Raw genomic sequence first — 24733 nt, 5'->3', positions numbered from 1 at the left:
GGCACCAAAAATGGCCACTGCCGGCTTCAGAAGTAGCTTCTACGCATGACAGGAAGTGTGTCGACGCAACTTCTGGTGTCGGCCCACCCATCTATGGGCACCAAAATGGCCGCCGCCAACACAGGAAGTCGCATCTATGCACTTCCGGCCATGCGTAGATGCAACTTTTGAAGCCGGCGGTGGCCATTTTTTGTGCCCATAGAAGGGCAAATCAGAAAGGAAAAAAATGGCCACCGGCAGGAGAAAAACGGGAGTAAACGGGGTACTTGGCAGCTATGAGGCAAAATGAGTCACCAATGCAGAAAGAATCAAGAATCAAGAGTTTTCCCGGGAGGGGGCAGGCAGGAGGACCAACACTTCCCACACTTGGCTTCATATATCTCCTCTATTACACTTGCTATCCTGTTACAGAGCGGCAGATATGTAGCATAGGATGGTGTAATGTGCAAACACAGTCAGGACAAGAGGAATATTGCAGACTGCCTAGAATATATAGGGGTTTGTGTTATGTATGTATGTATCATATATAAAAGAAAAAGAAGAGCAGGTTGCTTCAGTTGCTCACTTGCACAGTTTCGGGTGGTCTTCCTCCACTGGGGAAACTTAGGAACGATCTAGACAGTCCTCGGTTCTGGAGGGAGAGGAGCGCCCCTTTGGCGTTTCCTTTGGCCATGTCTGGCACCACCGCTGTGTGGAGATCGTCCATAGTCAAGACAGCAGAAGCAACATGAGATGTGAAGGCCAGGCTGAAGACCTGGTTGGAGAGGTGAAGACCGGCAACATCAGAAGAAGTGAAGACCCGGCTGAAGACCCAGGTTGGAGAAGTGAAGACAGGCAACATCAGAGGTCTTGAAGACCAGGCTTATCCCGATATGCTGGTTGAGAGCTGATCAACAGAGACACGCACACACATACGCAGACGGACGGACGGACTCAGGCAGTGTTCGTGCTTCCACGCAACGCCCATGGCAAAAGTGTGGCCGGCAGAGAGCAGCCGCGATGCCTCTTCAGTCCTTCAGGTTGGCTTCCAAGACCCCCTGGGCCATCAGTTCTGCCAGGACGTTGTCCAGGTAGTTTGGGTCGGGGTAGCCGTGGCCGGTGAGGTTGGACCCAAATTCGGTCTTGTGGTGGATCTCGTTCCACACCACCGTGTCGGATTCGCCTGTTGTGTTGGATGTCCCAATGGTGAAGATCAGCTGGCGTTCCCAGGCCACAATCAGGAGTTTCAAGACCTGGAACATAAGAAAGCTGGCTTACTTAAACTGAGCCAAAGCAGGGCAGAGCAAGCAGATGGAATATGCAGAAATAGCAAGACTGACGGGAAAGATCAGAAACCAGGAAGTTAAAAGACTGGAATAACTTTCTAACATACTGTACTTTTCTGTCTATAAGACGCCCCATGTATAAGACGACCCCTATTTTGGGGGACTCAAATTTAAGAAAATGGGGGGAGTTGCCAAAAATGGCTCACCAACACCTGTCGCAAAATCTGCCTCCTGTCTATCCCATCGCCGGCAGAGTCTGACAACCACCCATTGACGCAGCAACCAATAACATGCACAGTAGCGGCTGACAGCCACGGCAGCAGCTAATCAAACCCCACCCTACACACTACCCATGTATAAGACGACCCCCAGTTTTTAGCATGATTTTTAAAGAGAAAACATTGTCATATACATGGAAAAGTACGGTATTTGAGAAACCACTGCAAACAGTTGAAATCATTGGCAGGAATACAATGACGCTTGTAAAGCAGCATGAATTTAGGATACCATGATTAAACAATAGACAGATTACAGTAAAAGGTGCGCAGGGATAATAAATAAATAAATGGATAAATAAATAAATAAACTGAGTCAAACCAGGGCTTTGAGTGCAGTTCTGATACCTTTTTCCTGAGCCCCCAAACAACAACAACTGGCACTGAGCCAGCTTGGCATGAACCAGCTCCTGAACCAATGACCCTTCTCTTTATCCCTGGCATACACCCCAACCCTGACATGGCAGAGGCTGGGAAAAAAAAGAGCTGTATCAGGCCATTGGTAGATCTAGCTCAGCACCGCCTACTCTGAGCAACAGTGGCTCTCCAGTGTTTCAGACAGGAGTTTCTCCCAGCCCTACCTGGAGATACCAGGGGTTGAACCTGGGACGTTCTGCATGCAAAGCTAGGTGCCCACCCGCTATTTCACAGGTAGGGAATAAAAACCCCATTAGAAAACAAGAGGCGGCCCACCCCAAAAATGATTGGTGTAGCTAGTTGAAGGCCAAACTACTGCCTGACACTAAAAGCATCACTCCAAGTTGCAAGCATCCTTTCCGCCACCTTTATGTAGCAGCTGGATCGGGGGATCCTGCAAACCAGTGCCTTTTCAACCATTTCCTCACATTGCTGCTTTCCGAAGAGCACGGCTTTGGAACAAAGATCTATGACTCGGCTGGTTTCGAAACGAGGTACCCTGAGGATCCAGGCCTTTTAAAACAAAACGGGCAAGCATCTAGTCCTCATGGCTTCAGAAACAGGCTTTAAAAAGCAAGGGCAGGTTTTCGGGCTTTGGCTCCAAAGGGGTCTTCGAAGATGCCAGAAACTCGGCGTTCGGCTAAGTTGGATTTTGAGGGGAAGCTTGGAAATGTTCTCCTCTGTATTGAAGGCCCCACCCAGAGCCCAGTGGAAATTCAGCTGCCTACCTTTCTGCCTTTCTCGTTGTCAGGAAGGTAGCAGTGGCGAGGGAAGCCTCTTGCAGTAAACTTCTTCCCAGGATTTGGATGCTCCGGACCCTGGTGAAGCAAGAGGTCTCATTTACATGTTGCGCCAGCAAAGGTCACGGGGCCAGGGCAACATGGCTTTCCTGCCCCTGGGTATATTGTGAAAAGTTCATTAAATATGCCGTATTGGCCCCAAAATAAGCACACACACCCCCAAAAATTCTGACTGTGAAAAGTTAAAGTGCAGCTTAAATTCGCGGCCTTACAAAAATGGGCTTTTATCATATTGCTGCTGAAACAGACATACGGTAAAACGGAACGGGTGTGAATGGCTGCAGAATTTTAAAGGTGCGGCTTATATTCAGGGGCGGCTTATATTCAGGCCAATATGGGGTGTGTGTGTGTGTGTGTGTGTGTGTGTGTGTGTGTGTGTGTGTGTAAAAATATATGTAAGTTGCCTAGAGAGGTTTTGTATTTTGCAACTAATACCGGTAAATCAAACACTGGATTACTGCATACTGCAATGCACTCTGTGTGCAGCTTCCTTTGCATTTGATCTGGAAGCTGCAGTGCAGATTGCTGCAGCACAATTGCTATCAACACAGCGGCCTGCCAATTTGCTACTGTGTCAAGCTCAAAGTGTACCTCTTACTATATAAAGCACTTAACAACTCGGAACCAGTTTACCTGCGAAATCGCCTCACTCCGTAGGTGCCTATTCGACTGCTTCGATCGGCGGAAGTGCCATTGTTACAGCTGCCACAGATTACCTGTCCGGCATTTATAAGAACTTCGTACACTTTGGAACTCCCTGCCTCTTGATGTCAGGCAGGTGCCTCCGCTGCACTTTTTTTCAGCTCCCGATAAAAACATTTTTTGTGTCGACTAGCCTGCCCTGATGTTTAGAAAGTCCATGTGAGTTTTTGTCTGCTTTTAGTCTATTGTTATTTTAACTTTTCCAACATCTTAAATTATTGTTGTTGGTAGTTTTTATTGTTTTATCTTTTCTGTAAACTGTTTTGAGGTTGTTGGGTCCTTTTTTAAAAAACAAACAAACCAAGCAGCGTATAAATTTAATAAAATAGATAGATAGATAGATAGATAGATAGATAGATAGATGATAGATAGATAGATAAGAATCAACAACCACAACCCTTCCTCTCCCTTCCTCTTTCTCCCTCCCCATCCTTCTCACCTGGATCCCTGCAGGAATGTCATAGACGATGCGGATGGTTTTGCAGTCCACGTAGCCAGGGAGCGAGTGTGGAATAATGTGGAACTCCATCTTCCCAGGGGGCTGAGTCCCGGTCTTCTCCCCATAGATGGCCTTGCAAGTGGGGCATTGCAGACTGCCATCCTGACAGGCGAAAGGAAGACAGGGTGGGAGGAGAAAGAGGAACAGGCAGATGTAGAAGAAGCTCGTTCTTCAGGTTGCTTAAAACTTTCTACATTTACCATTCTTCTGACAGGCAGAAATTCAGCAGGTGGGGAGGATGTGAGTCATTGAAATTGACGTGCATTGCTAACTTAGATCCATGCGTTTCATTGGGTCTACTCTGAGTATGACCAGCATTGGAAACAACCCCTTGTCATTTTTGCACCTAGTAAAGTAATTGTTAGCCCCCCAGTTCCCCCACCAACTTGTCCCATATTTTGCCTGACCAAAGGTGGCAACCCTACCTTTATTTCTTTACAGACGTACCTTGGATCCCAAACACCTTGGTAATCGGACGTTTTGGCTCCCGCAGACCGCAAACCTGGAAGTGAGTGTTCCGGTTTGCAATCGTTCTTTGGAACCTGAACGTCCGACGGGACTTCCGTGGTTTCTGATTGGCTGCAGGAGCTTCCTGCAGCCAATCGGAAGCCACACTTTGGTTTCCGAACATTTTGGAAGTCGAATGGACTTCTGGAACGGATTCCGTTCGACTTCCGAGGTACGACTGTATTATTATTTATTGCAGAAAACAGGACTTGAAAATTGTGTGGCTTAAAATGAGAGAAAGGTGTGTTGGGAGAGAGAAGACCATTCCCATCCATGCCTTTCACCCAACCATCCAGTCGCCTCTGGTCTCTCACCTTATTGCCATTGTTGTACATGGCAACCAGGCAGAGGAGGTGGTAAAGGTGCCCACATTTCCCCAGCTTTCCCACCAGCTCCGGTTTGGCCCCCTTGTGCCTGAGGATCCCCTCGTAGCCCGATGAGGACACCAGCCGCTCCATGCAGATGGTGCAGTCCTGTTGGAGAGAGACAAATTGGGGACATGAGTGGCAGGCTTAGAAACCAAGATAGGAAAGCGAGGAGCTAAATGGCAGCTTAAACCCAGGTTATGGGCGCTACAACGGAATGTCTAGGCACGCTTTTTTAATGACAGGAATACGACGCTGCAAACGAATGAACTGCAGCTAAAATATTACATTCCTTTTTCACACGGTCTAGTTCTTCCCCTGCCCACCCACCCCTAATATTCTTCTCCAGTCTTCAGAGAGTAGATGGAAGTGGGGAGGCAGGAAAAGGTCCTCCTTTCCTTCCACTCGGGAGTTTTAATCTGAAATCTTAGGCACAGTATTGCACCCAGAGCTCAGAAACTGCTCGCCCTAATGAAATTCCCTGTCAACAAATGCGCCTAGAACAATGGGAGTTTCGAAGACTGTTGAGTGGTAAACACAGGGGAGAAAGCTGGTTCTAGGGCTTTCTCCAATTTTGAAAGAGGCCAGGGGGCACCCCTCTCTTTCCGCTCCTTATTTTTGCAGGCACAGCTTCAGCATGAATACTTCCAGGGAAGGGGCACCCGACACCTGTGTTCCACAGTCACCAATGTTTCGCTGAAATCTGCTTTCCTTGCCATTTCCACCCATTTGTTCCAATCCTACCCCTCTGGAGCTCGCCTGCTCCATCTTCTGCATGACAAACCCTTCAGCTCAGTGGTGTAGCATTTGGGCAAGGGGCACAGGGGCAGTTGCCCCAGGTGCAAAAATTGTGAGGGGTGCAAAATTTCAACACCCGGCGCTGCCTCAACACAGCTGTGCTCTTCCGCCACTGAGCTCCTTTGAAAATGACTTATCCGTGCGAACCAGGAAGCCGCCTCTCCAGAATAACCCTTCTTTTCTTATCTCTGCGGCTGTGATCTCTTGGGTGATGTGGATGCCATTAGGCAGTTGAATGCGTACTTCATCCATTTACCTCTCACTCACCCATCCCTCCACGTGGCCCCGGGTGCTGGCAACACACGCTACACCACTGCTTCAGCTATTTCAAGATAGTTTCCATGTCACCCCTTCGTCACCTCTTTTTCCAGGTCAAACACACCCAGATCTTCCAGCCATTTCTTAATATAGTTTAGCTTCCAGACCCCTCTCCACTCGGATCAGGGGGGAAAATTACAGTACATAGGCATCTCTCTGGGATCTTAGCTTGCCCTTTGCCCAGGGTCTTTATTCTTACATTTTGTATTCTTCTAAGGAGTTTAGTGTAAGGTTACCATATTTTTTTTCCAATGAATCCGGGGACACTTTTCAACTTCCTACTAAATAGATGGTAGGGGACTGATTTGTAAATCCGGGGACCGTCCCCGGGAAACGGGGACGTCTGGTAACCTTAGTTTAGTGTGACATAACTGGATTCCCCATGAAGTAGATTAGACTGAGAGATAGCGGCTAGCTCACCTCATCTGGGGGGTTCTTCACCTTCTGGATGTAACGTCTCACTACATCTTCAGGGTTCTTGCCTGTACAGAATAAAAGAGCACTGGAACTAGATCATTCTCTATTATATAGCCTTCCTTTCTTATAAGAAAAAATGCTACAGTATTACATTTCTATCTCCTTGATGCAATTACATTTCTATCCCCAACATGCAAACTTTGGCCAGCGCCTTAACTATGATTCATTTCCTGCCTCAATAAACCATGGTTTGCTTTAACCATGACTTGGCATTCCATGTGAACCCAGCACTTAACCATGGTTTGTTTGGTCACCTCACTCCATTTTTTATTTTTTTTTTATTTATATTGGTCATCTCACGCCAGGCACTCACCAAACTACAATGTCATGAGGCAAGAGCAGTTGGAGAACAAACCAAATTTGGGAGAAACAAGCCATGGTTTCCCTGGTCGCCCGTGAGGTGTGTGCTTCAACAAACCATGGTTGAGCACCCTGTGCAAACCAGACCTTTACAATGGCCGGTGACGCCCAGACCCACAGGCTTGGGGCCTGGCCACAAAGGTTGGATACTGACCCCGGTCCTGGCCCTGAATTTAGGTATCTGTGGTATCAGTCAGATATGGGGCAAGGGCCTCATTGAGAGGTGCAGAGAAACTCGCTCACTTTTTTTCAGATGTTTTTTCTTGGTCTTCCGGCAGATCCCAGTGATTCCGGGCACCGGCTTCATGTCACTCTTATTGACAGGTGGTGGGTGCAGGATGGGTTTTGGCGCTCGAGTGAGGCAGACAGGCAGGCCCGCCGCACACATCAAGATGCCTGTCATCCCTGGGCCAGAGAAGGAAAAGTGAGAGAAAGAGAGAGAAGTCTTATCATTCGCTCTTTCCAGGCACGGACCCCTCTAGCAAGTCACGGCTGACTCCCGCATGTGCACATGGCGCTCCCCGCCCCCTTCGGCAGATACGCCGAAGCTTCCTGCTGGGCGGAGCCACGGAGGCCCTGGCCCATCCAGGAAGCTTTGGTGTAAATCTGCCGAGGGGGGAGAGCCCTGTGTTTGCCTGTGCACTGTTTTTTTATTATTATTATTATTATTATTATTATTAAAAGAACCTTTATTGATTTACACGATTAAAAGCAGTAACAGATAACACACATTACATTTATATAATCTAAACATAATATCATCACAAAAAATAATAGAATTTGCAAGAGAAAGGGAAAGAAAAAGGGAAAAAAGAGAAGAAAAGAAAAAAAGGAAAAAAGTAAATGGAGTAAAATGAGAAAAAAGTAGAAAAAAGTTTTTTTTAAAAAAAAGCAGAATACAAAGAAGTAAAGAAAAAGAAGGAAGAGGATGAGATGCGGACATTACCTAATGTCCACTAAGGTAGGTCACAACTTCCACCGCTTCTTCGTACAGTTACATTCATAATATGTAGCCTGTCTTTTTGTAAATATCATAATTATATCAAATAATATCAAATAATCAGTTCACAAACCGTCTAGTTACAGTTCTCGTATCCGACAAGATCATTCAAGGCACAACCGAATTTTGGTCCCCTTGCCATATTTCCCCAAATACTCGTTTAAACATTCCCATTGTTTTCTAACTTTATTTTTGGGTTTTTGATGAATTATGTCCGTTAGTTAAGCCAGCTCTAAATACTCACACACTTTATCAACCCATTGTCCTTTAGATGGAATATTGGTACTCTTCCAGTTGCTAGCTATTAACAATCTTGCAGCCGTTGAGGCGTACAAGAAAATACTTTTTTTTTCACTCGGTATATTGTTATTCAAGATACCTAGTAAATACATTTCTGCTTTTTTTACAAATGAAATTTTTAGTAATTTTGTGCTTTCCTCATGGATTACTTCCCAAAAATTTTTAACCGTCGGGCATGTCCACCATATGTGAAATAGACTGCCAGGAGCTGCGTTACATCTCCAACATTTGTTACTTAAAGATTTATTTATCTTGGCCAATTTTTCCGGGACCATATACCACCTATAGTGCATCTTTATATAATTCTCTCTTAACGTATAACAAGCAGTAAAATTTATATCTTTTGACCAAATTTTTTTCCAATTTTCATGTGGTATTTCGTAACCTAGATCTTGTTCCCATTTTGTCAGCCATTTCCCTTTTTTTTCTTCTTCCTGCTCTTTATCACCTAACCACTTGTATACTTTGGCTATGATCTTATCATCGTTAAGCAGTATTTCTTTTTCAAATTTGGTTATTTGAGTGTTAATTCCTCGTGATTTAACATCTTTGTCGTATGTAGCCTTCAATTCGCACTGTTGTTGTCCCCCCCCCATATGTTCTCCCACTCCTCCTACAGCTTGTCTCCGCTACAGCTTGTCTCCGCTGTTAAAACCTGGATCCTTTTTGTTGTTGTTGTTTCTGCTGGTAGCCAGAGATTGGTTTTTTAACCCTTTCTGTGTTGTTTTTTTCTGGCGCTTTGGCAGACTATGATTGGGTATAACAGCGTTCGTTTTTTAACCCGTTCTGTGCTGGTTTTTTGGCGCTTTGGCAGACTATGTCGGTGCTGTGTGTTAGTTCCAGCGAAGGTATTATCCATCATTTATTTCTGTTCTCTTCCCCCCCCCAAAAGCGCAGCAGCTTTGGGGCACCCCCCCAAAAAAACCCTCCAAGACTTTGGTCAGCAGCTCCCCCCCAAAAGCTAAACAACTCTGGGCACTTTGTGATAAATAAGGGTTTTTTGATTTGGTTTGGTTAAATAATTAGTTTTTGGTTTATTAAATACAGTTATATATTACAATTATACATTTTTGTTATTTAAACTATAAATATCGCGAAATTATGGTTTTTTTCTTGAAGTGACACACCACCTGAGTTATGCTCGGTTTTTTGGCGAATTTTGACACTCCAAGCTCAAAAGTTTGCCCATCACTGCTCTGGAGCTTTCCCCATGAAAAAGCTGAATTGGAGCAAATGTCAATTCATGGAAAAGCTGAATTGGCGTTTGCTCTGATTCCGCTGTAAAGAACAGGTTTTCGAGAGGAAAGCTCAGGGCAAACAACAAGGACAACAATGCTTGGACACCAAGAAGAGTCCTCTTCCTGGAAGGAGCAGGATAAGCCCAGGGAGAGAGAGAGAGAGAGAGAGAGAGAGAGAGAGAGAGAGAGAGAGAGAGCGCACAGGTGAAACAAGGCTGAATGGGGAAGGAATTCCTAGACAAGGCTGTGTATTTACCAGCCTCCTGCCATCTTGTGCTCTCCAGATAGTTTGGGCTACAACTCCCCTCAACCCCAGCAAAGCTGATTAAAGTCCTCAGAGGCCACATTCACACCCTATAGATAAAGCACATGAAAAGGAACATGGCCTCCCCCAGAGAACCTTGGGAACGGTAGTTTGGTTAAGGGTGCTGAAAGTTGTTAGGAGACCTCCTCTTCCCTTCAAAGCTGTTTGCGCAAGAAGTGAAACCATAAAATCATTTTAAAAAACAGTTAAAGACCACCATTTTAAACAGTGGTTCCCAAAACGTTTTCAGACCACCGGCCCCAGTGCCCCCCAACCCTATAAAAAGGGTATTCTTTGGGATAGCGGTTTGCATTACCCGTTAAGGAAAATAACAACACAATAAAATTAAAGATGGGAAGGCCTGGAAAAAAACTGGAAAATTTTGAAAACAAAAACAGTTGTTTTTTCCAAAAACAGTTTTTCCTGAAAAAATGGGGGGGGGGTTTAAATAGAATATTCAAACTATATCAAACTGTGGTTTTTGGTTCTTTTTTAACCAGAAAAAAATGGCTTTGGAAAAAAACTGGGGGGGAACCTGGTGTGCCCCCCCATTTTTCTGGGTTTTTTCCCAGGCCTTCCCATTTCTAAATAAAATTCAGGACAGTAACAATGAATGGCACATTCATCCAAATTCCAATGAAAACCATTTAGTGGAATCAATTCGACAAAACTGATGAACTTGATCCAGGGATACCAGCTTTTCAAGGTCAGGTAGTCATTGACGCCTCCAGCGCCCCCGCCCCCCCCAAAGCCTCTTAGCACCTTCCAGGTCATCCCACTGCCCCCTCCCCCCCGGGAAGTGGTACCATCCACTTTGGGAGCCACTGATTGAAAACCTTCAAAAGATTAAAACCAGCGGTAAACTGAAAACATTCACCAACACCCCACATATCAAGGTAGGCTGAGGACCGTCCCTGCTGCTCTTACCTGCCAGGGCAGGGTGTACCGGGCCAGTCCCATTCAGGTTCTTGACTGGAAGGGCAGGAACTCTGCATGAGAAAAACACAGGAGAATGGATTGGCATGATCAGACTTCTCTGAAACAGCAACTGCTTACATTCCTGCAGTGCAGGGGGTTGGACTGTGTCAGGTTTTGTTGTGACTACTCTTGAGTAACGACCGTCCACATGCTTGTCTTTCAGACGTTTTTATTGGTGCAAATTATTTACAGTGTAACGGATTGCTCATTTCTTGTCTACCCGCTCGAGTCAGATTCCTGCACTAAACTCTTCCGTGTTTTTGACCAGCATAAAAGCCTCGGAACTGAGAAGCGCTTCCCTTTCCTTCTCTTTCTCAGTTCCGGCATCAGAGGTACTGGTCTTCTGTCTGCCCTACTCCTGTCCACTCTTTCCGCCCCTTTCTCTTCCTGCCTATGGAACAGGGGCTCTCTGGTGCTGCCAGAGCCCTGGCACTCCTTCTCCGCTTCCTGACTCACCTCTTCAGACCCCTCGCTCTCATGACTGCTTGGAGACGGGCTGCTTCTGATGAAGGGGGGGGTTCTCTGTAATCCCTCCCCCTTACAGACTGGTTGACCCTTCAGGTCCTTTCCAACATTTTAGTTCAATGATTCTATTACGGTATTTATTTATTTACAACATGCATTTGAATTCAAACAACAATAATGCAGCCATACCTCATGATACGTCCACTGCGGGTTGCGTCCTTTCAGGTTACGGACGCGCCGAACCTGGAAGTTCTGGAATGGGTTACTTCCGGGTTCGGCGTGTCTGTAACCTGCGTGCATGCGCAGAAGTGCTAAATTGGCCTTTGCGCATATGCAGAAGTGTTGCGTTGCGTTGCGTCACGCGCGTGCGCAGATGCGGCGCTTCAGGGTGCTTCCCCCCCCATAGGAATGCATTAATTAAATTTCAATGCATTCCTATGGGAAACCGCGATTCGCAAGACGGATTTTTCGCAAAATGAATTCGTCTTGCGAGTCACCATCAGATCGCAAGACGCATCCGTCTTGCGAGAAATTCGTCTTGCAGGGCATTCGTCTTGCGAGGTACACTGTATTTGCAAATGAATAAAACAAAAATTCTGAAGGGGGAGGCATACTTTTTCTTGCTTTCATTTATTTAAACATTTCCAAACCACTTGAAATTTTCACAAATATCTGCCTGAAAATTTCACAAATATCCACTTGAAATTTTCAAAAACTTCCACTTGAAATGTTCAAAATATCAACATAAAATAGCAATATAAAAGTAATAAATAATATCATTCAAACAAACTAATTAATGAAAACGAACATAAGACAGTAAAACACCAGTACAAAAGAACTGAAAATAAACAATAATAGGGTCCAATCTTATGGGCCAAGGGGGGAAATATGTTTTTCTTTCTTTTTTAAACAAGAGATCTAAATCAACTGATGGCTTGAACTTGAAGTATAGATGATACTGCCTTGAGCCCTGCATAGGGGTAAAAAATAAAAGTTTGGGAATCTTTGTTTCTACACTGACAGGCAGAAGTTTCCCAGGCAGGAACTCTCCCAGCCCTACCTAGAGATGACATTGGGAATTGAACCTGGAACCTTCTGCACACAAAAGCAGATGCTCTCCCCCTGTGAGCTACAGCTGTTCCTGGTGACATTTCATTACAGGACTCATTTCTGATCGCTGGCAGTATTTCCTGCACAGACAACTACATTTTGGAGTCCAAGGATTGAAGAAACCAAAGCGCTCCATATAACAAACAGTTCATCAGTAACCCTTAGAGACCTATCTTATCGAAGGGTTGTCTTATTAAAGGTGGGTGGCAGATGAGTCACCTATGGGCACTTGGTGAGCATATGGCTCAGCTGATATTTCAATATTTCGGGGGGCGGAGATAACTGCTAACTCCTCAGGGGACCAATTTTAGTGCTGATGCCTCCTCTAGAATTACCGCATGAAGGTTAATCCAGAGGGATGTCCCTGCTGTGATAAACTTGCAAAGGAAATGGGAGGAGGCAAATAAACATTGGGATGAAGACCGTTCAGTGACAGACCTTGTCAACATGACAGGAACGCAGAAGACTGCCTTAATCAGAGGTTTCTTTAGCTCAGCATTGTCTACACTGACTGGTAGCATCCCTCGGAGATGACAGGGATTGAATTTGGGGTCTCCTGCATGCAAATCCCCTAAGCAAACATTAAGATTCTAGTCCTTGTGCTTCTTCTTCTTTTAAAAAAGGCTGCATTAAAGAGGGACATAGGAGCACAGACCATAGGCTCATTTGGCTCAGTCCTGCTCACATGGACTGCAGTTTAAGACAGGTGCCTCTGCCAGCTTCTACCTGTCTTTCACCTGTCTGTCTTCAGGATTTCAAGCAAGGAGCCGTTCCCATACCCAGAGATGCCATTGGAACCCAGAACCTGTGCAAAGCAGATGCTCTACCACTGTTCTGGGGCCCTTCCCCTGTCACATGAGGAGTCTATTACACAGAGTCAGACCATTGGTCCATGCTGTTCTGACTATCTTTGCTTGCTTGTTGTCTTGGCCATAACTGGCATTTGGCTGGCCAACAAGATTTCAATCCTGATTTCGATCTAGCTCAGTATTGCTCAACACTGACTTCCAGAGGCTCCCCAGGGATTCAGACAGGGGTCTTTTCCCAGCAGTAGGGACGCGGGTGGCGCTGTGGTCTAAACCACTGAGCCTCTTGGGCTTGCCAATCAGAAGGTCGACGGTTCGAATCCCCACAACGGGGTGAGCTCCCATTGCTCTGTCCCATCTCCTGCTACCCTAGCAGCTCGAAAGCACGGCAGAGTGCAAGTAGATAAATAGGTTTAAAAAATATTTTCCCAGCCCTCTGAGGATTTTATTTATCTCACAAATTTGTAAGCCGCTTCACGGTGGCCATTGAAGTGATGCACAAAAATAAAACACACACAGAGAAAGGAAACAAATTCTAAAAACAACTAAAACCATTCCTACAAACACAAATACCGTAGAACCATTCCTAGGGGTTGTCTCACTTCAGGGAAAGCCTTCTTAAACAAAAGGCATCTTCTGTTGGCACCTAAATATCATTATACTGGATTTCTGTCTAATTTTACCCAGTAACAGATTCTAGAGGGCTGGAGCTGAAACCCTAAAAGCCTGGTTTATAGTATAGACTATGTGCATGTCTGGACTCTCAACAGTGCCCAGCTGAGGAGTGTCATTACTGAGGAGGAATGTATGGGGGAAAGTTATCCAGAGATTGAACCGGGGGCTTCCTGCATCCAAAGAAGTTCTGCCAATTGGCTATGGCGGGATTTGAACCCACATCTACACGCTGCATCCAAACTCACCTGATTGCCAGCTTGGTCTTCATGGCTCCTTCCTACGGCTGTCTCTCCACCCCTCTGAGAAAGAAAACAGGCTGGGCGTCCCCTCTAGGTTGGGATTAGGAGACCAGCAGGTCAGTCGGTTTAAGGAAGGAGCATAATCTCCTTCTGAAAGTGACAGAACAGCGCATCTCTTCTGTCAGTGGCTTCAAGGCTTTGGAACGCATCAGTGGGTGGATGTTGGGGGGGGGGGGAGGCCAACCGCTGATAATGGATGGAGATTACGAGGATGGGGTGGTTTTTCACAGGTGGGTGGAGCTAGGAGAGCAGACGGCAAAAAAGGTTGAGCCTTTTCTGGCTATAGGCAACAATTCTGCTACATGCCAGTCCCACTGATTCGAATAGTGTGGCAGTGGTTTAGGCACTTGCATAAGTCTCACCTGCTCCAAAATAAATTGGCCTTGGAAGTGCTTAACTGGGAACAGATCGTGCCCTACGTATCTGCTTTAAAAGTTGCTTTCTGCTTTTACCACATATATACAAATCTGAGATAAATACAGGTAGATGATAGATAGATAGATAGATAGATAGATAGATAGATAGATAGATAGATAGATAGATAGATAGACAGACAGATAGATAGATCTGCATTGCTAATGACTATTAGTATTTAGAATCCAGACTACTGGCTCAGTGGCTGAGAGGGTCAAGGAAAGTTCATGAACATTCCAACTTCTCAGAAGAAATTTGCAGCCACGAGTCCTACGTGACTTTCCACTTCTTGCTACGTATCTCGCTTGTTGTCAGCTGCATAGTCTTAGGTTAAATGTAGTCCCGTGATGTGTGCCAGCTTATAGCCCAGTCCCAGAATGTTGCCTTGTCTGGGGTAATCCTATAAGGAGAGCTATTTATGTCACTTGCCTGTAGTCTTCAAGGCTCACATAGGAATATACCACCAGGTAGAGTGCTCTACTGGAGCACAGGCTCCTTTGACACCTATTGATGCACTTGGTTTTCTGGGGCATGTCTCTAATTAATCACCAGATCCATTTTGCCTCAAGCAGGGGTTATATGCATGCAAAATGCAGGAGGATGCCTTGCACCAGGCCAGCCTTCTCTGACTGCCAGCTACTCTCCAGAGTCTTAAGACCAGGTCTCGAATGCTTTAGCTGGAGCTGTCAGGGACTGAATCGGTGGACTTCTGCACACAAAGCAGCTGCCCAGCCAACAGCCCCTCCCTTCTGAGGCCCACATGCCAGTGGTGGCCAGGGCCAGGGCTAAAAGAGAAGCAATGTTTGCCTTTGTGCAATAGGCGCTAGTTTCTACACATGCTCACACCCCCAGCTCTGCATCCTGCATCCTGCATCCTGAGATGCAGGAGGTATTCTTAGAGTTTGTGGACTCCTTCTGCAGCTCTAGGCAAAAACGCTCAGAATGCAAAGCAGGGACAGTGAGAGGCGTGGCCAGGGGAGAGGAGGCGTGGCCAGGGGAGAGTTACAAGGGCCAAAGAGAGAGGCCTGGAGGGCCAGACTTTCTGGTTCAAAGCCACGTTGGTATTTAGCAACTTGTCCCGTGCTCCAGGGTACCACTTAGGAAGGGTGGCCCTTCCCTTCACTCAGAATCTGAGATATTCTGCGTGCAGAGCCTGTGCACAGCTGCTGAGCTACGGCCCCTCCCCGAACTCACGCTCAGAAACGTGAGTGCCCTGGAGTTGACGTTCCATTTTGAAGCGCTGTTGACAAATGTTTATAATAACTCTAATAACAGGACAATCATGGGCTGTTTCTGTTTCCACACTCTCTGCTGTATATCTAGTATAGCATTTCTGTGTCTTGGAGTTAAACACTCCCAAATCAGCAGGATAGAAGCTCATGCAGAGTAAACAAAGTCAGGGCATTACAGAGAAAGAGGAAATGATGTGTATTCCTCCCTCCCCTCCCTCCCCCCTCTCTCTGTGGGGAGATCCAGTGACCCTGCCAGCCAGCATGGTCAATGGTCAAGGATGTTGGGAGCTGATTGGAGTCCCACAGCATCTGAAGGGCAGCTCTGATCTTTGCAATCGCAGTGGGACCCTCCCCTCCTCCATGAGGTTGTGTGGTCACATCACAGAATTACAATTCCCAGAGTTCTCTGGGAAGAGGGACTGGCTGTTAAACCACTCTGAAAATAGTAGCTTCTCTGTTGTGGGTTAAACCACAGAGCCTAGGGCTTGCCGATCAGAAGGTCAGCGGTTCAAATCCCCGCGACAGGGTGAGCTCCCGTTGCTTGGTCCCAGCTCCTGCCAACCTAGCAGTTCGAAAGCACATCAAAGTACAAGTAGATAAATAGGTACCGCTCCGGCGGGAAAGTAAACGGTGTTTCCGTGCACTGCTTTGGTTCGCCAGAAGCGGCGTTGTCATGCTGGCCACATGACCTGGAAGCTGTATGCCGGCTCCCTCGGCCAACATAGCTGCCAAGTTATCCCTTTTTTTAAAGGGATTTTCCCTTATGCTGAATAGGCTTCCTCGCGAGAAAAGGGAAAACTTGGCAGCTATGTCGGCCAATAACGCGAGATGAGCGCCGCAACCCCAGAGTCGGTCACGACTGGACCTAATGGTCAGGGGTCCCTTTACCTTTAACAGCACCTGTAGCAAACTACAGCTCCCATATTTTTTTTTGGGGGGGGGGGGGGAAGCCACGACTACGGTATTTAAAGTGGCACCATAGTGATTTAAATGAATGGTGGGAGTGTGGCCAAAGTCTGGAGTCTCAAATCCCTTAGTGGCAAGGCTGAAACTCACACCATCAACCACTCTTGATTCTGCAATTGCTGCTCGCTCTATCACTAAGATGGGACCCAGGTGGCGCTGTGGGTTAAACCACAGAGTCTAGGGCTTGCTGATCAGAAGGTCGGCGGTTCGAATCCCTGCAATGGGGTGAGCTCCCGTTGCTCGGTCCCAGCTCCTGCCCACCTAGCAGTTCGAAAGCACATCAAAGTGCAAGTAGATAAACAGGGACCGCTCCGGCGGGAAGGTGAACAGTGTTTCCGTGAGCTGCTCTGGTTCGCCAGAAGCAGCTTTGTCATGCTGGCCATATGACCCGGAAGCTGTCTGCGGACAAACGCTGGCTCCCTCGGCCTATAAAGCGAGATGAGCACCGCAACCCCAGAGTCGGACACGACTGGACCTGATGGTCAGGGGCCCCTTTACCTTTACCTATCACTAAGATGGACAAGCAGCGGAAATTCAAACCACCTCTTGCAAATTTGGCAGCCGTTTACTGGCCCTGATTTGCCTATGAAGCACCCTGCTAAAGAACAGAATGTTTTAAGAGCAGGTGCAGAGTGCATTTTGCAACTGCTCCTGTGAAAGCTCAGCCACACACCTGGGATGAGGGTGCAGTCAGTGGGTGAAAGGGCAAGCTTGAACCCTTGACGTATCTCTTCAGATTAATCCAGCAGTAAACTCAGCATTAAGCAGAAAGCATTAAGCAGAAGGTCCCGGGTTCAACCCCTGCCATCTGCAGGTTGGGAATGTCCCCTGCAGGAAACCCTCTTCCAGTAAGTTAAGACAAGATGGACCAATGGTCTGACTCAGTTTAAGGCAGCTTCCCCAACCCACACATTCTCTTTTCGCCAAAAGGAACCAGAGGTCCCCGGCCCTATCGTTTGACAGCCTGGGGTTTAGCACATACAAAGTTTAACCTGCCTGGTCCCTGACTAGAAGAGCCATTTACAGGACCACCCTACCTGTCCGTGGGCATCTCAAACTCCGCAGGTAAGGAGGCTCTCTTCCCTGATGTGCGAGAAACTACTGTACCCCAGAAGTAAAAGAAAAAGGAAATAAAATGCAAACTCATGAGGAGGAAGGAAGCTCATGCAAACTGTAACTGCAGCTCAGTACACAGATGGTTTTGTTGGCTGCTCCTGGGTGTGACTGAGATCCGCTGCAAAGGTGTTTGCAGCCCATGTGGCCATTTTAATTCTGCTACTGACTCGTGGGCCCGCAGGGGGCTGTGATATGCAGCTCTTTCATGCCCCCTCCCTGAAAAGCTTAAATTGGGAGGGCTGGTAAGAAATGGGGGAGATGGTGTGTGGCCAGGGAGGGGGCACAGCCTTGTGGGGAGTGTCCAGAGGACTAGCTAGAAAGGTCTGGTGTTCTCTACCCCAGGACTAAATAAGTCTTTCAAATCAGGTTTTCCCCAAATTTCTGTGTCCATTGACCCTTCAGTGAGCTTGTCAAGCTGTCACCAGCCCAGATTCTTAGGAATGTAAGTGGAATAAGAAATAGAAATGTATAATCAAGTTCATTTGTCATCGATCAACATGACTAAGAATCATAAAACGTCCAAAAAAACAAACAAAATAGGGGGTCCTCCTTGGCAAAGGAAGTACGCTCTGTGCATGCCCTTGGCTTTGATTTCATAAGTTCATTGTTCCTAATTATTATTTTTTCACACTATGCCTCTTCTACCCCAGGCCCCTATCGACCCTGAGTTTTTTTTATTAACCCCTGGCAGAATCACAGCAAGTCAGTTTCGACCGCGATAGGTTACCCTATTTTAGAGCATTTTGAGGTGAAAGAAATGGACTCATTTCCTTGGAGACTTCAAATGGTGAGATTAACCGGCCTCGGAGTGCAATGTTGGCATAGTTTTTTTTAAAAAAATGGCAGGAAAAAAGCCGTGCTTAACACACATTCTTAACTCGCAGAATTCTGGGAGCTGTAGTTTGCTAAGGGTGCTGAGAGTTTTTAGGAGACACCGCCATTCCCCTCCCAGAGCTACGATTCCCAGAGTTCCTTGGAAAGAGAGATTGATTTAAGAATCCCTCTTTCCGGGAACCATTCCAGGAATTGTAGCTCTGTGAGGGAAATAGGGGGAAGTTCTCCCCACAGCTCTCCGCAACGTTAGCAAAGCACGACTCCCAGACTCCTTTGGTGGAAGCCGTGACTGTTTAAAGTGATGCTTTCAGCGCAGGGTGCGAATGTGGCCTCTCTAAGTCTTCCTAGGCAGAAAGAGAAGCGGTGAATAAAGGGCAGAGACACCAAACGATAGGAGGGAGCAGCAGAGAGGAAAGAGCCTGCCCCCCCCTCCTTTCCCCGGTGCTGCCCCAGAGGCTCCAATTATTCTTAGTGAATCCGCAGCGCTGCCACCTGGTTGCCGTGGCAACACAAGGCCGCTTTCCTCTGGCCAAAGCCTCCTTCGCTCTGGAGGGGGAAAGAGCTGGCACATTGCTGCTCAGTGTGCCTGCCGAGGTGCCTGGGCAACCGCGGGCAACGTCAGCTTCCGCCCCCCTGAGCACCATAGCAGGGGAGGCGGAGAGCACCCAACTCCACAGCGCAGGAATCATGTGCGATGGTCTCCTTTTGCGACTTGGGTGGGCAGCTGTTATTCAGAGGCCTCTTCTTCCCCTGTTTTGTTTTGTTTGTTTATGTCAACACTGGCCAGCTGGACAAAGATGGGGAGGAGCGGAGGGTGGTTGTGTGGGGCTCTGAGAGGCAGACAGGGCGACTCTTTAACCTGAAAACCCCAGTGCTTGTCCTACTCCTACTCAAGAGTAAGCTTACCAAAATGAATGGACCAAAGTTTGACATGCCTGCTAATTCCAGTGGGTCCTGAGTAGGGATAGCGTTGGATAAAAATGGCAATCCAAAATGTGTGTGTGTGTGTGTGTGTGTGTGTGTGTGTGTACTGTATATATATATTTATGAATGATAAATGTTCTGCATGAATTTTTAAATGGCATAAGGTATTTATGTTTATGTTACATTGTTGTTGTTGTTGTTGTTGTTGTTGTTGTTGTTGTTGTTGTTGTTCTTATTATGTTTGTATCTCAACTCCCAATGAGTGGCTCTTGTCCAGGTTTGTTAAATGTCTTATGTGAAATGTCGTGAGGATCCCATGCCCTTTTAAAATGTGGTTTTTTTGGGGGGGATTGGGGGTTATTGGGTAGCTGTTTTTATTTTGATTATTTCTTTTGTGGTTTTACATTTCGATTTTATTCTGTGAACTGCCCTGAGACCTCCGGGTATAGGGCAGCATATAAATTCAATTAATAATAACTAATTTCCTCCAAGAAGTTCAGGCAGCATACACAGTTCTCTCCCTTCCCAATTTTATCCCCACTACAACCCAGTGAGGTAGGCTTGGCTGAGAGGCAGAAACTGGCCGAAAGATCACCCGGTGAGCTAGATGCTTATAAATGTGTTGCAAGTCACTATGGGAGAAAAGCAATGACAAACCTAGACAGCATCTTAAAAAGCAGAGACATCACCTTGCCGACAAAGGTCCGTATAGTTAAAGCTATGGTTTTCTCAGTAGTGATGTATGAAAGTGAGAGCTGGACCATAAAGAAGGCTGACCGCCGAAGAATTGATGCTTTTGAATTATGGTGCTGGAGGAGACTCTTGAGAGTCCCATGGACTGCAAGAAGATCAAACCTGTCCATTCTTAAGGAAATCAGCCCTGAGTGCTCATTGGAAGGACAGATCGTGAAGCTGAGGCTCCAATACTTTGGCCACCTCATGAGAAGAGAAGAATCCTTGGAAAAGACCCTGATGTTGGGAAAGATTGAGGGCACAAGGAGAAGGGGATGACAGAGGACGAGATGGTTGGAAAGTGTTCTCGAAGCTACGAACATGAGTTTGACCAAACTGCGGGAGGCAGTGCAAGACAGGAGTGCCTGGCGTGCTATGGTCCATGAGGTCACGAAGAGTCGGACATGACTAAATGACTAAACAACAACAACAACAACATGAAACCTTTGGGCAACAAGTTAGACAACAACAACAACAACAACAACGATGATTGGATGGCAATGATTTTTCATGAAAGTGCAAGACAGGCAGGTTAGTTACTAACCCTAGTCCAGAATGTTACTGTTGTTAATAACAGCAATTGGTAGGAACATTGGAAGCCGTGTGGCTAAAATTGCAGGCAAAGATCTTTCTCCCAGTCCTAGGCCTGGAGATGCCAGGGATTGAATCTGCCATCTTCTGCATGCAAAGCAGATGCTCTAACCCAGGCATCTCCAAACTTCGGCCCTCCAGATGTTTTGAACTACAATTCCCATCTTCCCTGACCACTGGTCCTGTTAGCTAGGGATCGTGGGAGTTGTAGGCCAAAACATCTGGAGGGCCGCAGTTTGGGGATGCCTGCTCTAACCATTAGGTACCTCCCCAGTTGCTGCATATTAACTGGAGTAGTGAAGTACTGTACTTTGAAAGGTCACCACTCGTTTGTTATTCTGTTGCAGCAATTGTTCACGGTGCTTTTACATTTCACTTGTATGAGGTGGAGCACACCGTCTCTGACCAATCCACCCTTCTCCGTATTTACCCATTGTTATTGCATTAGGTCAAAGAACCTAGTCCTAAATATTCATTATAGGTTTTTTTAAAAAAAATTAAAAGGGGGAAGTGGCAAATACTTTCCGGCTACTTACCCTGGTGGGATGGAAGCCCGAGTACTCAAGATGGCCACGCGCTGCGTACTGGGCCTGTTCAGGTTGTTTTGGCCGGGGAGCTGGGTGTGGCTGGGCGCGCTCTGGCTCCGGGAAAAAGTAGCCACTTGCATCCCGTTGCCGGGACGGACCTGCTCGATCTTGCCCGTCCCGTTGGCTTGCACCGTGCCCAGCGACCACATCGCTGTTCCGTTGAACGTATTGCTCTGCCGGACGGCCAGCGATCCGTTCCCATTCCCGGAATACACCTTCCTGCGCTGAGAGGCCAGGATGGCATTGGAGGCTGCCCGGGTGCTGTTGACCAGCAGGCACTGCTGGCACGAACAAGGGTGCCCAGAATTGGTCCCCACGGGCCAAGATTGGGACTTGGGGATGGAGCCGATGGTGAGAGGATAAGCCAAGTCCATGCGCCTCCTTAGACGGCGTTTCCTTTGCGTCTGGCGGTTCACCTGAGACATGCTGTTGAAGTAGATCAGGTAGCAAAAGCCCAGCGAGGACAGGTCCAGCCACGGGTGCTGCTTCTCGTAAGCGTTCTGGATGGTGATGCAGATGTCCATGTCGTACGGTGTCCAGGAGTTGTTGTCATTTTCCCATTCCCACACAACCCCCTTGCCGGGGGCAGAGGAGGGGTCGTAAAAGTTCCTTCGCACCGGGCGCATTGTCCCTGGGAGAGAACAAAGGAGAAAGAAGGGGTGGATGAGAGGCGGGGAATCGCAGTTTCATGTGTTACGTATATATAAAATTAATAATAATAATAATAATAATAATAATAATAATAATAATAATTTATTTATACCCTGCCCATCTGGCCGGGTTCCCCCAGCCACTCTGGGCGGCTTCCAACAAAACATTAAAATACAGAAATCAAACATTAAAAGCTTCCCTAAACAGGGCTGCCTTGAGATGCCTTCTAAAGGTCTGGTAATTGTTGTTCTCTTTGTCCTCTGGTGGGAGGGCATTCCACAGGGTGGGTGCCACTACCGAGAAGGCCCTGATGCTGATGTTATGCAAAGTAGCAGAGTAGCTTACAGCTAGGAAGCTAAATAACTCTTCTAGGTGATTGATAGTGTCTTTTTAAAGACTATACAGTGTCCAGACTCTTCATATTCCAAGGAACTTTATTTTCATAAACATTTAACTGAGAAGAAAATTACCCTGTTTTCCAGGGACTGTCTCAGATTTACAGTTTGTGTCCTGGTTTCTGATTTGATCCTGGAATGTCCCGGTTTTCCTTAGGATGCCCCTGTTTTCACTGGAGAAAATTTAGAGGGTATGGAGTTATGTGGTCCCCGAGCCAAGGAGATAAGTAGCTACACAACCTTTAGAAGACATGTGAAGGCAGCCCTGTATAGGAAAGTTTTTTTTTTAATGTTTAATGTTGTATTAAGGTTTTATATATGTTGGAAGTCGCCCAGAGTGGCTGGGACAACCCAGTAAGATGGGTGGGGTATTATTATTATTATTATTATTATTATTATTATTATTATTATTATTAAATAGGACATCCCTATTTTCATCAGAGAAGCTTTGGAGAGTATGTGTCTGCCTTTTGCACTTCACTCTGATTGGTAGATTTTTGGGGGTTCTAGGTTTTGGTTTTGTTTTGTTTTAAAGCCATCTTGGAAACAGCATTGTTTTACCAGAGCAGCTGGTAAAGGTGCAAGCTGAACCATCTTGCTATGGGGATTTAAGATTCCTGTTGAACCCGGGACCTACATTCTGCATGAAAATCAGATGCTCTGCCACCAGCCTATGGCTCTTCCCAGGCCATGAGGATGGGGCATGAAAACTATTGACCTGGGAGAAATGTTGGAGGGCATCATGCAACTGTAGTTTCATCTTATTTCCTTGCATCGATTGTAGATCCACGGCCCTTTTTTGATTTGCTTCTTGCTAGCAAGGAAGGTCTTGCTAGGGCTGCTTTTAACACCTTCCCGTTTTCTGGCAATGCATTGTGGGCATATCTTTGCTACCTGCATCACTCCCAGAGTTATTGGCACTGTGGTGCTAAGGCAAGCGCTAATTGTGCTGCGTCAGGTTCCACCCATCCCAAATATGTCCTCCCTCTCAACACAAGCTGCTCAGCCAATTTGGACCGGGCCGCATTTAGTCACACGATTCTGCTCCGCAGCCCGGCCTGCTGTCCAGCCCAGCCATTGTTCTTGCTCCGTTTTCCCCTGGATGATCAGGAAGCCCTCCTGACAGCCTGGGGCAAGTCTGCGTCTTCCTGTTCACCTTTTCCATGGACCCAACAGACCCGGGAGCAGCCTCTGCTTTCTCTCTGGGTGTTCCCAGCTGATGTCACCCCCACCCCTGTTTGATCCCTTTTCCGTTTTGTATCCATCACCACCAAGCAGATTCCATTTGAGGACACACAGCTGGAGTTTTTTTCTTTTTCTGTTAGGGAAAGAATTTTTCCTTCTCCCCTTTTCACCCTGTGAACAGAGCTAACACGCTTGGGAAAAGGGATATTCCAGTTCAGATAAAGGTCAGATATGGCAGGATTAATTGATTTCAGAAAAGGTGCTGGGCAGCCTCACTTCATGAGCCATATATCCGCACACATATACCGTGTTTCTCCTAAAATAAGCCATACCCCGAAAATAAGCCATACCCCTGAAAATAAGCCATACCCCGAAAATAAGCCATAGTGATAGGCAGTTTAACCTTGTAGGTTAAACTGCACCATACATAATAATTTTAAAAAAGACATCCCTTGAAAATAAGCCGTGTTGTTGTTTTTGAGGAAAAATAAATATAAGACGGTGTCTTATAGAAGAAACACGATACTGGACACTGGCCTATCTGGAGACAGTGATGGGCAACTGAGTGGAGGAGGTGGATTCTTTCAGGAATACGATCCAGATTGACAGGAGACAATAACTGGACCATCTTCTCCCAGTTCCTTGGACCCGAACGCTCTCCCCAGTTGTGATTGAGAGCCAGTGTGCCCTAGTGGTTAGAGCGTTGAGGACCAAAGTTCAAATCTTCACAGAGCCCCACTGGGAGGCTTGGGCCAGACCCTATCAGCTTCACCTACCTCACAGAGTTGTTGTAAGGGCAAAATGGTTGAGTGGCGAGAACCACGTACGCCACCTGGAGCTCCTTGGAGGGAAGGTGGGATAGAAATTTAATAATAATAATAAAAGGTAAAGAACCCCTGACAGTTCAGTGCAGTCGCGAACAACTCTGGGGTTGCGGCGCTCATCTCGCTTTACTGGCCAAGGGAGCTGACGTTTGTCCGCAGTTTTTCCTGCATGACTAAGCCGCTTCTGGTGAACCAGAGCAGCACATGGAAATGCCGTTTGCCTTCCCGCTGTAGTGGTACCTATTTATCTACTTCCACTTTGATGTACTTTCGAACTGCTGGGTTGGCAGGAGCTGGGACCAAACAACGGGAGCTCACCCTGTT

General features: G+C 46.8%; 1 protein-coding gene across 3 annotated transcripts in view; it reads right to left on the bottom strand.

Moving 5' to 3' along the window:
• Nucleotides 1-366: 366 nt before the first annotated feature.
• DTX1 (deltex E3 ubiquitin ligase 1) overlaps nt 367-24733 on the bottom strand; it is a 49226-nt gene continuing 24859 nt past the window's right edge. For all 3 annotated transcript variants that reach the window (XM_035099297.3, XM_088659660.1, XM_035099298.3), the window contains 8 exons: nt 21304-21985; nt 10553-10614; nt 7027-7188; nt 6367-6428; nt 4780-4938; nt 3899-4060; nt 2686-2775; nt 367-1232 (listed from right to left, as the gene is read on the bottom strand). In XM_035099297.3, the coding sequence (XP_034955188.1) occupies nt 1008-1232; nt 2686-2775; nt 3899-4060; nt 4780-4938; nt 6367-6428; nt 7027-7188; nt 10553-10614; nt 21304-21985 (1604 nt within the window). In that variant the 3' untranslated portion in view covers nt 367-1007. The remainder of the gene's footprint in view (nt 1233-2685; nt 2776-3898; nt 4061-4779; nt 4939-6366; nt 6429-7026; nt 7189-10552; nt 10615-21303; nt 21986-24733) is intronic.

Source organism: Zootoca vivipara, chromosome 16, assembly GCF_965207765.1.
Source record: "Zootoca vivipara chromosome 16, rZooViv2.hap1.1, whole genome shotgun sequence".
Lineage (NCBI taxonomy): Eukaryota > Metazoa > Chordata > Lepidosauria > Squamata > Lacertidae > Zootoca > Zootoca vivipara.
This window is presented reverse-complemented; position numbering and strand designations above follow the sequence as displayed.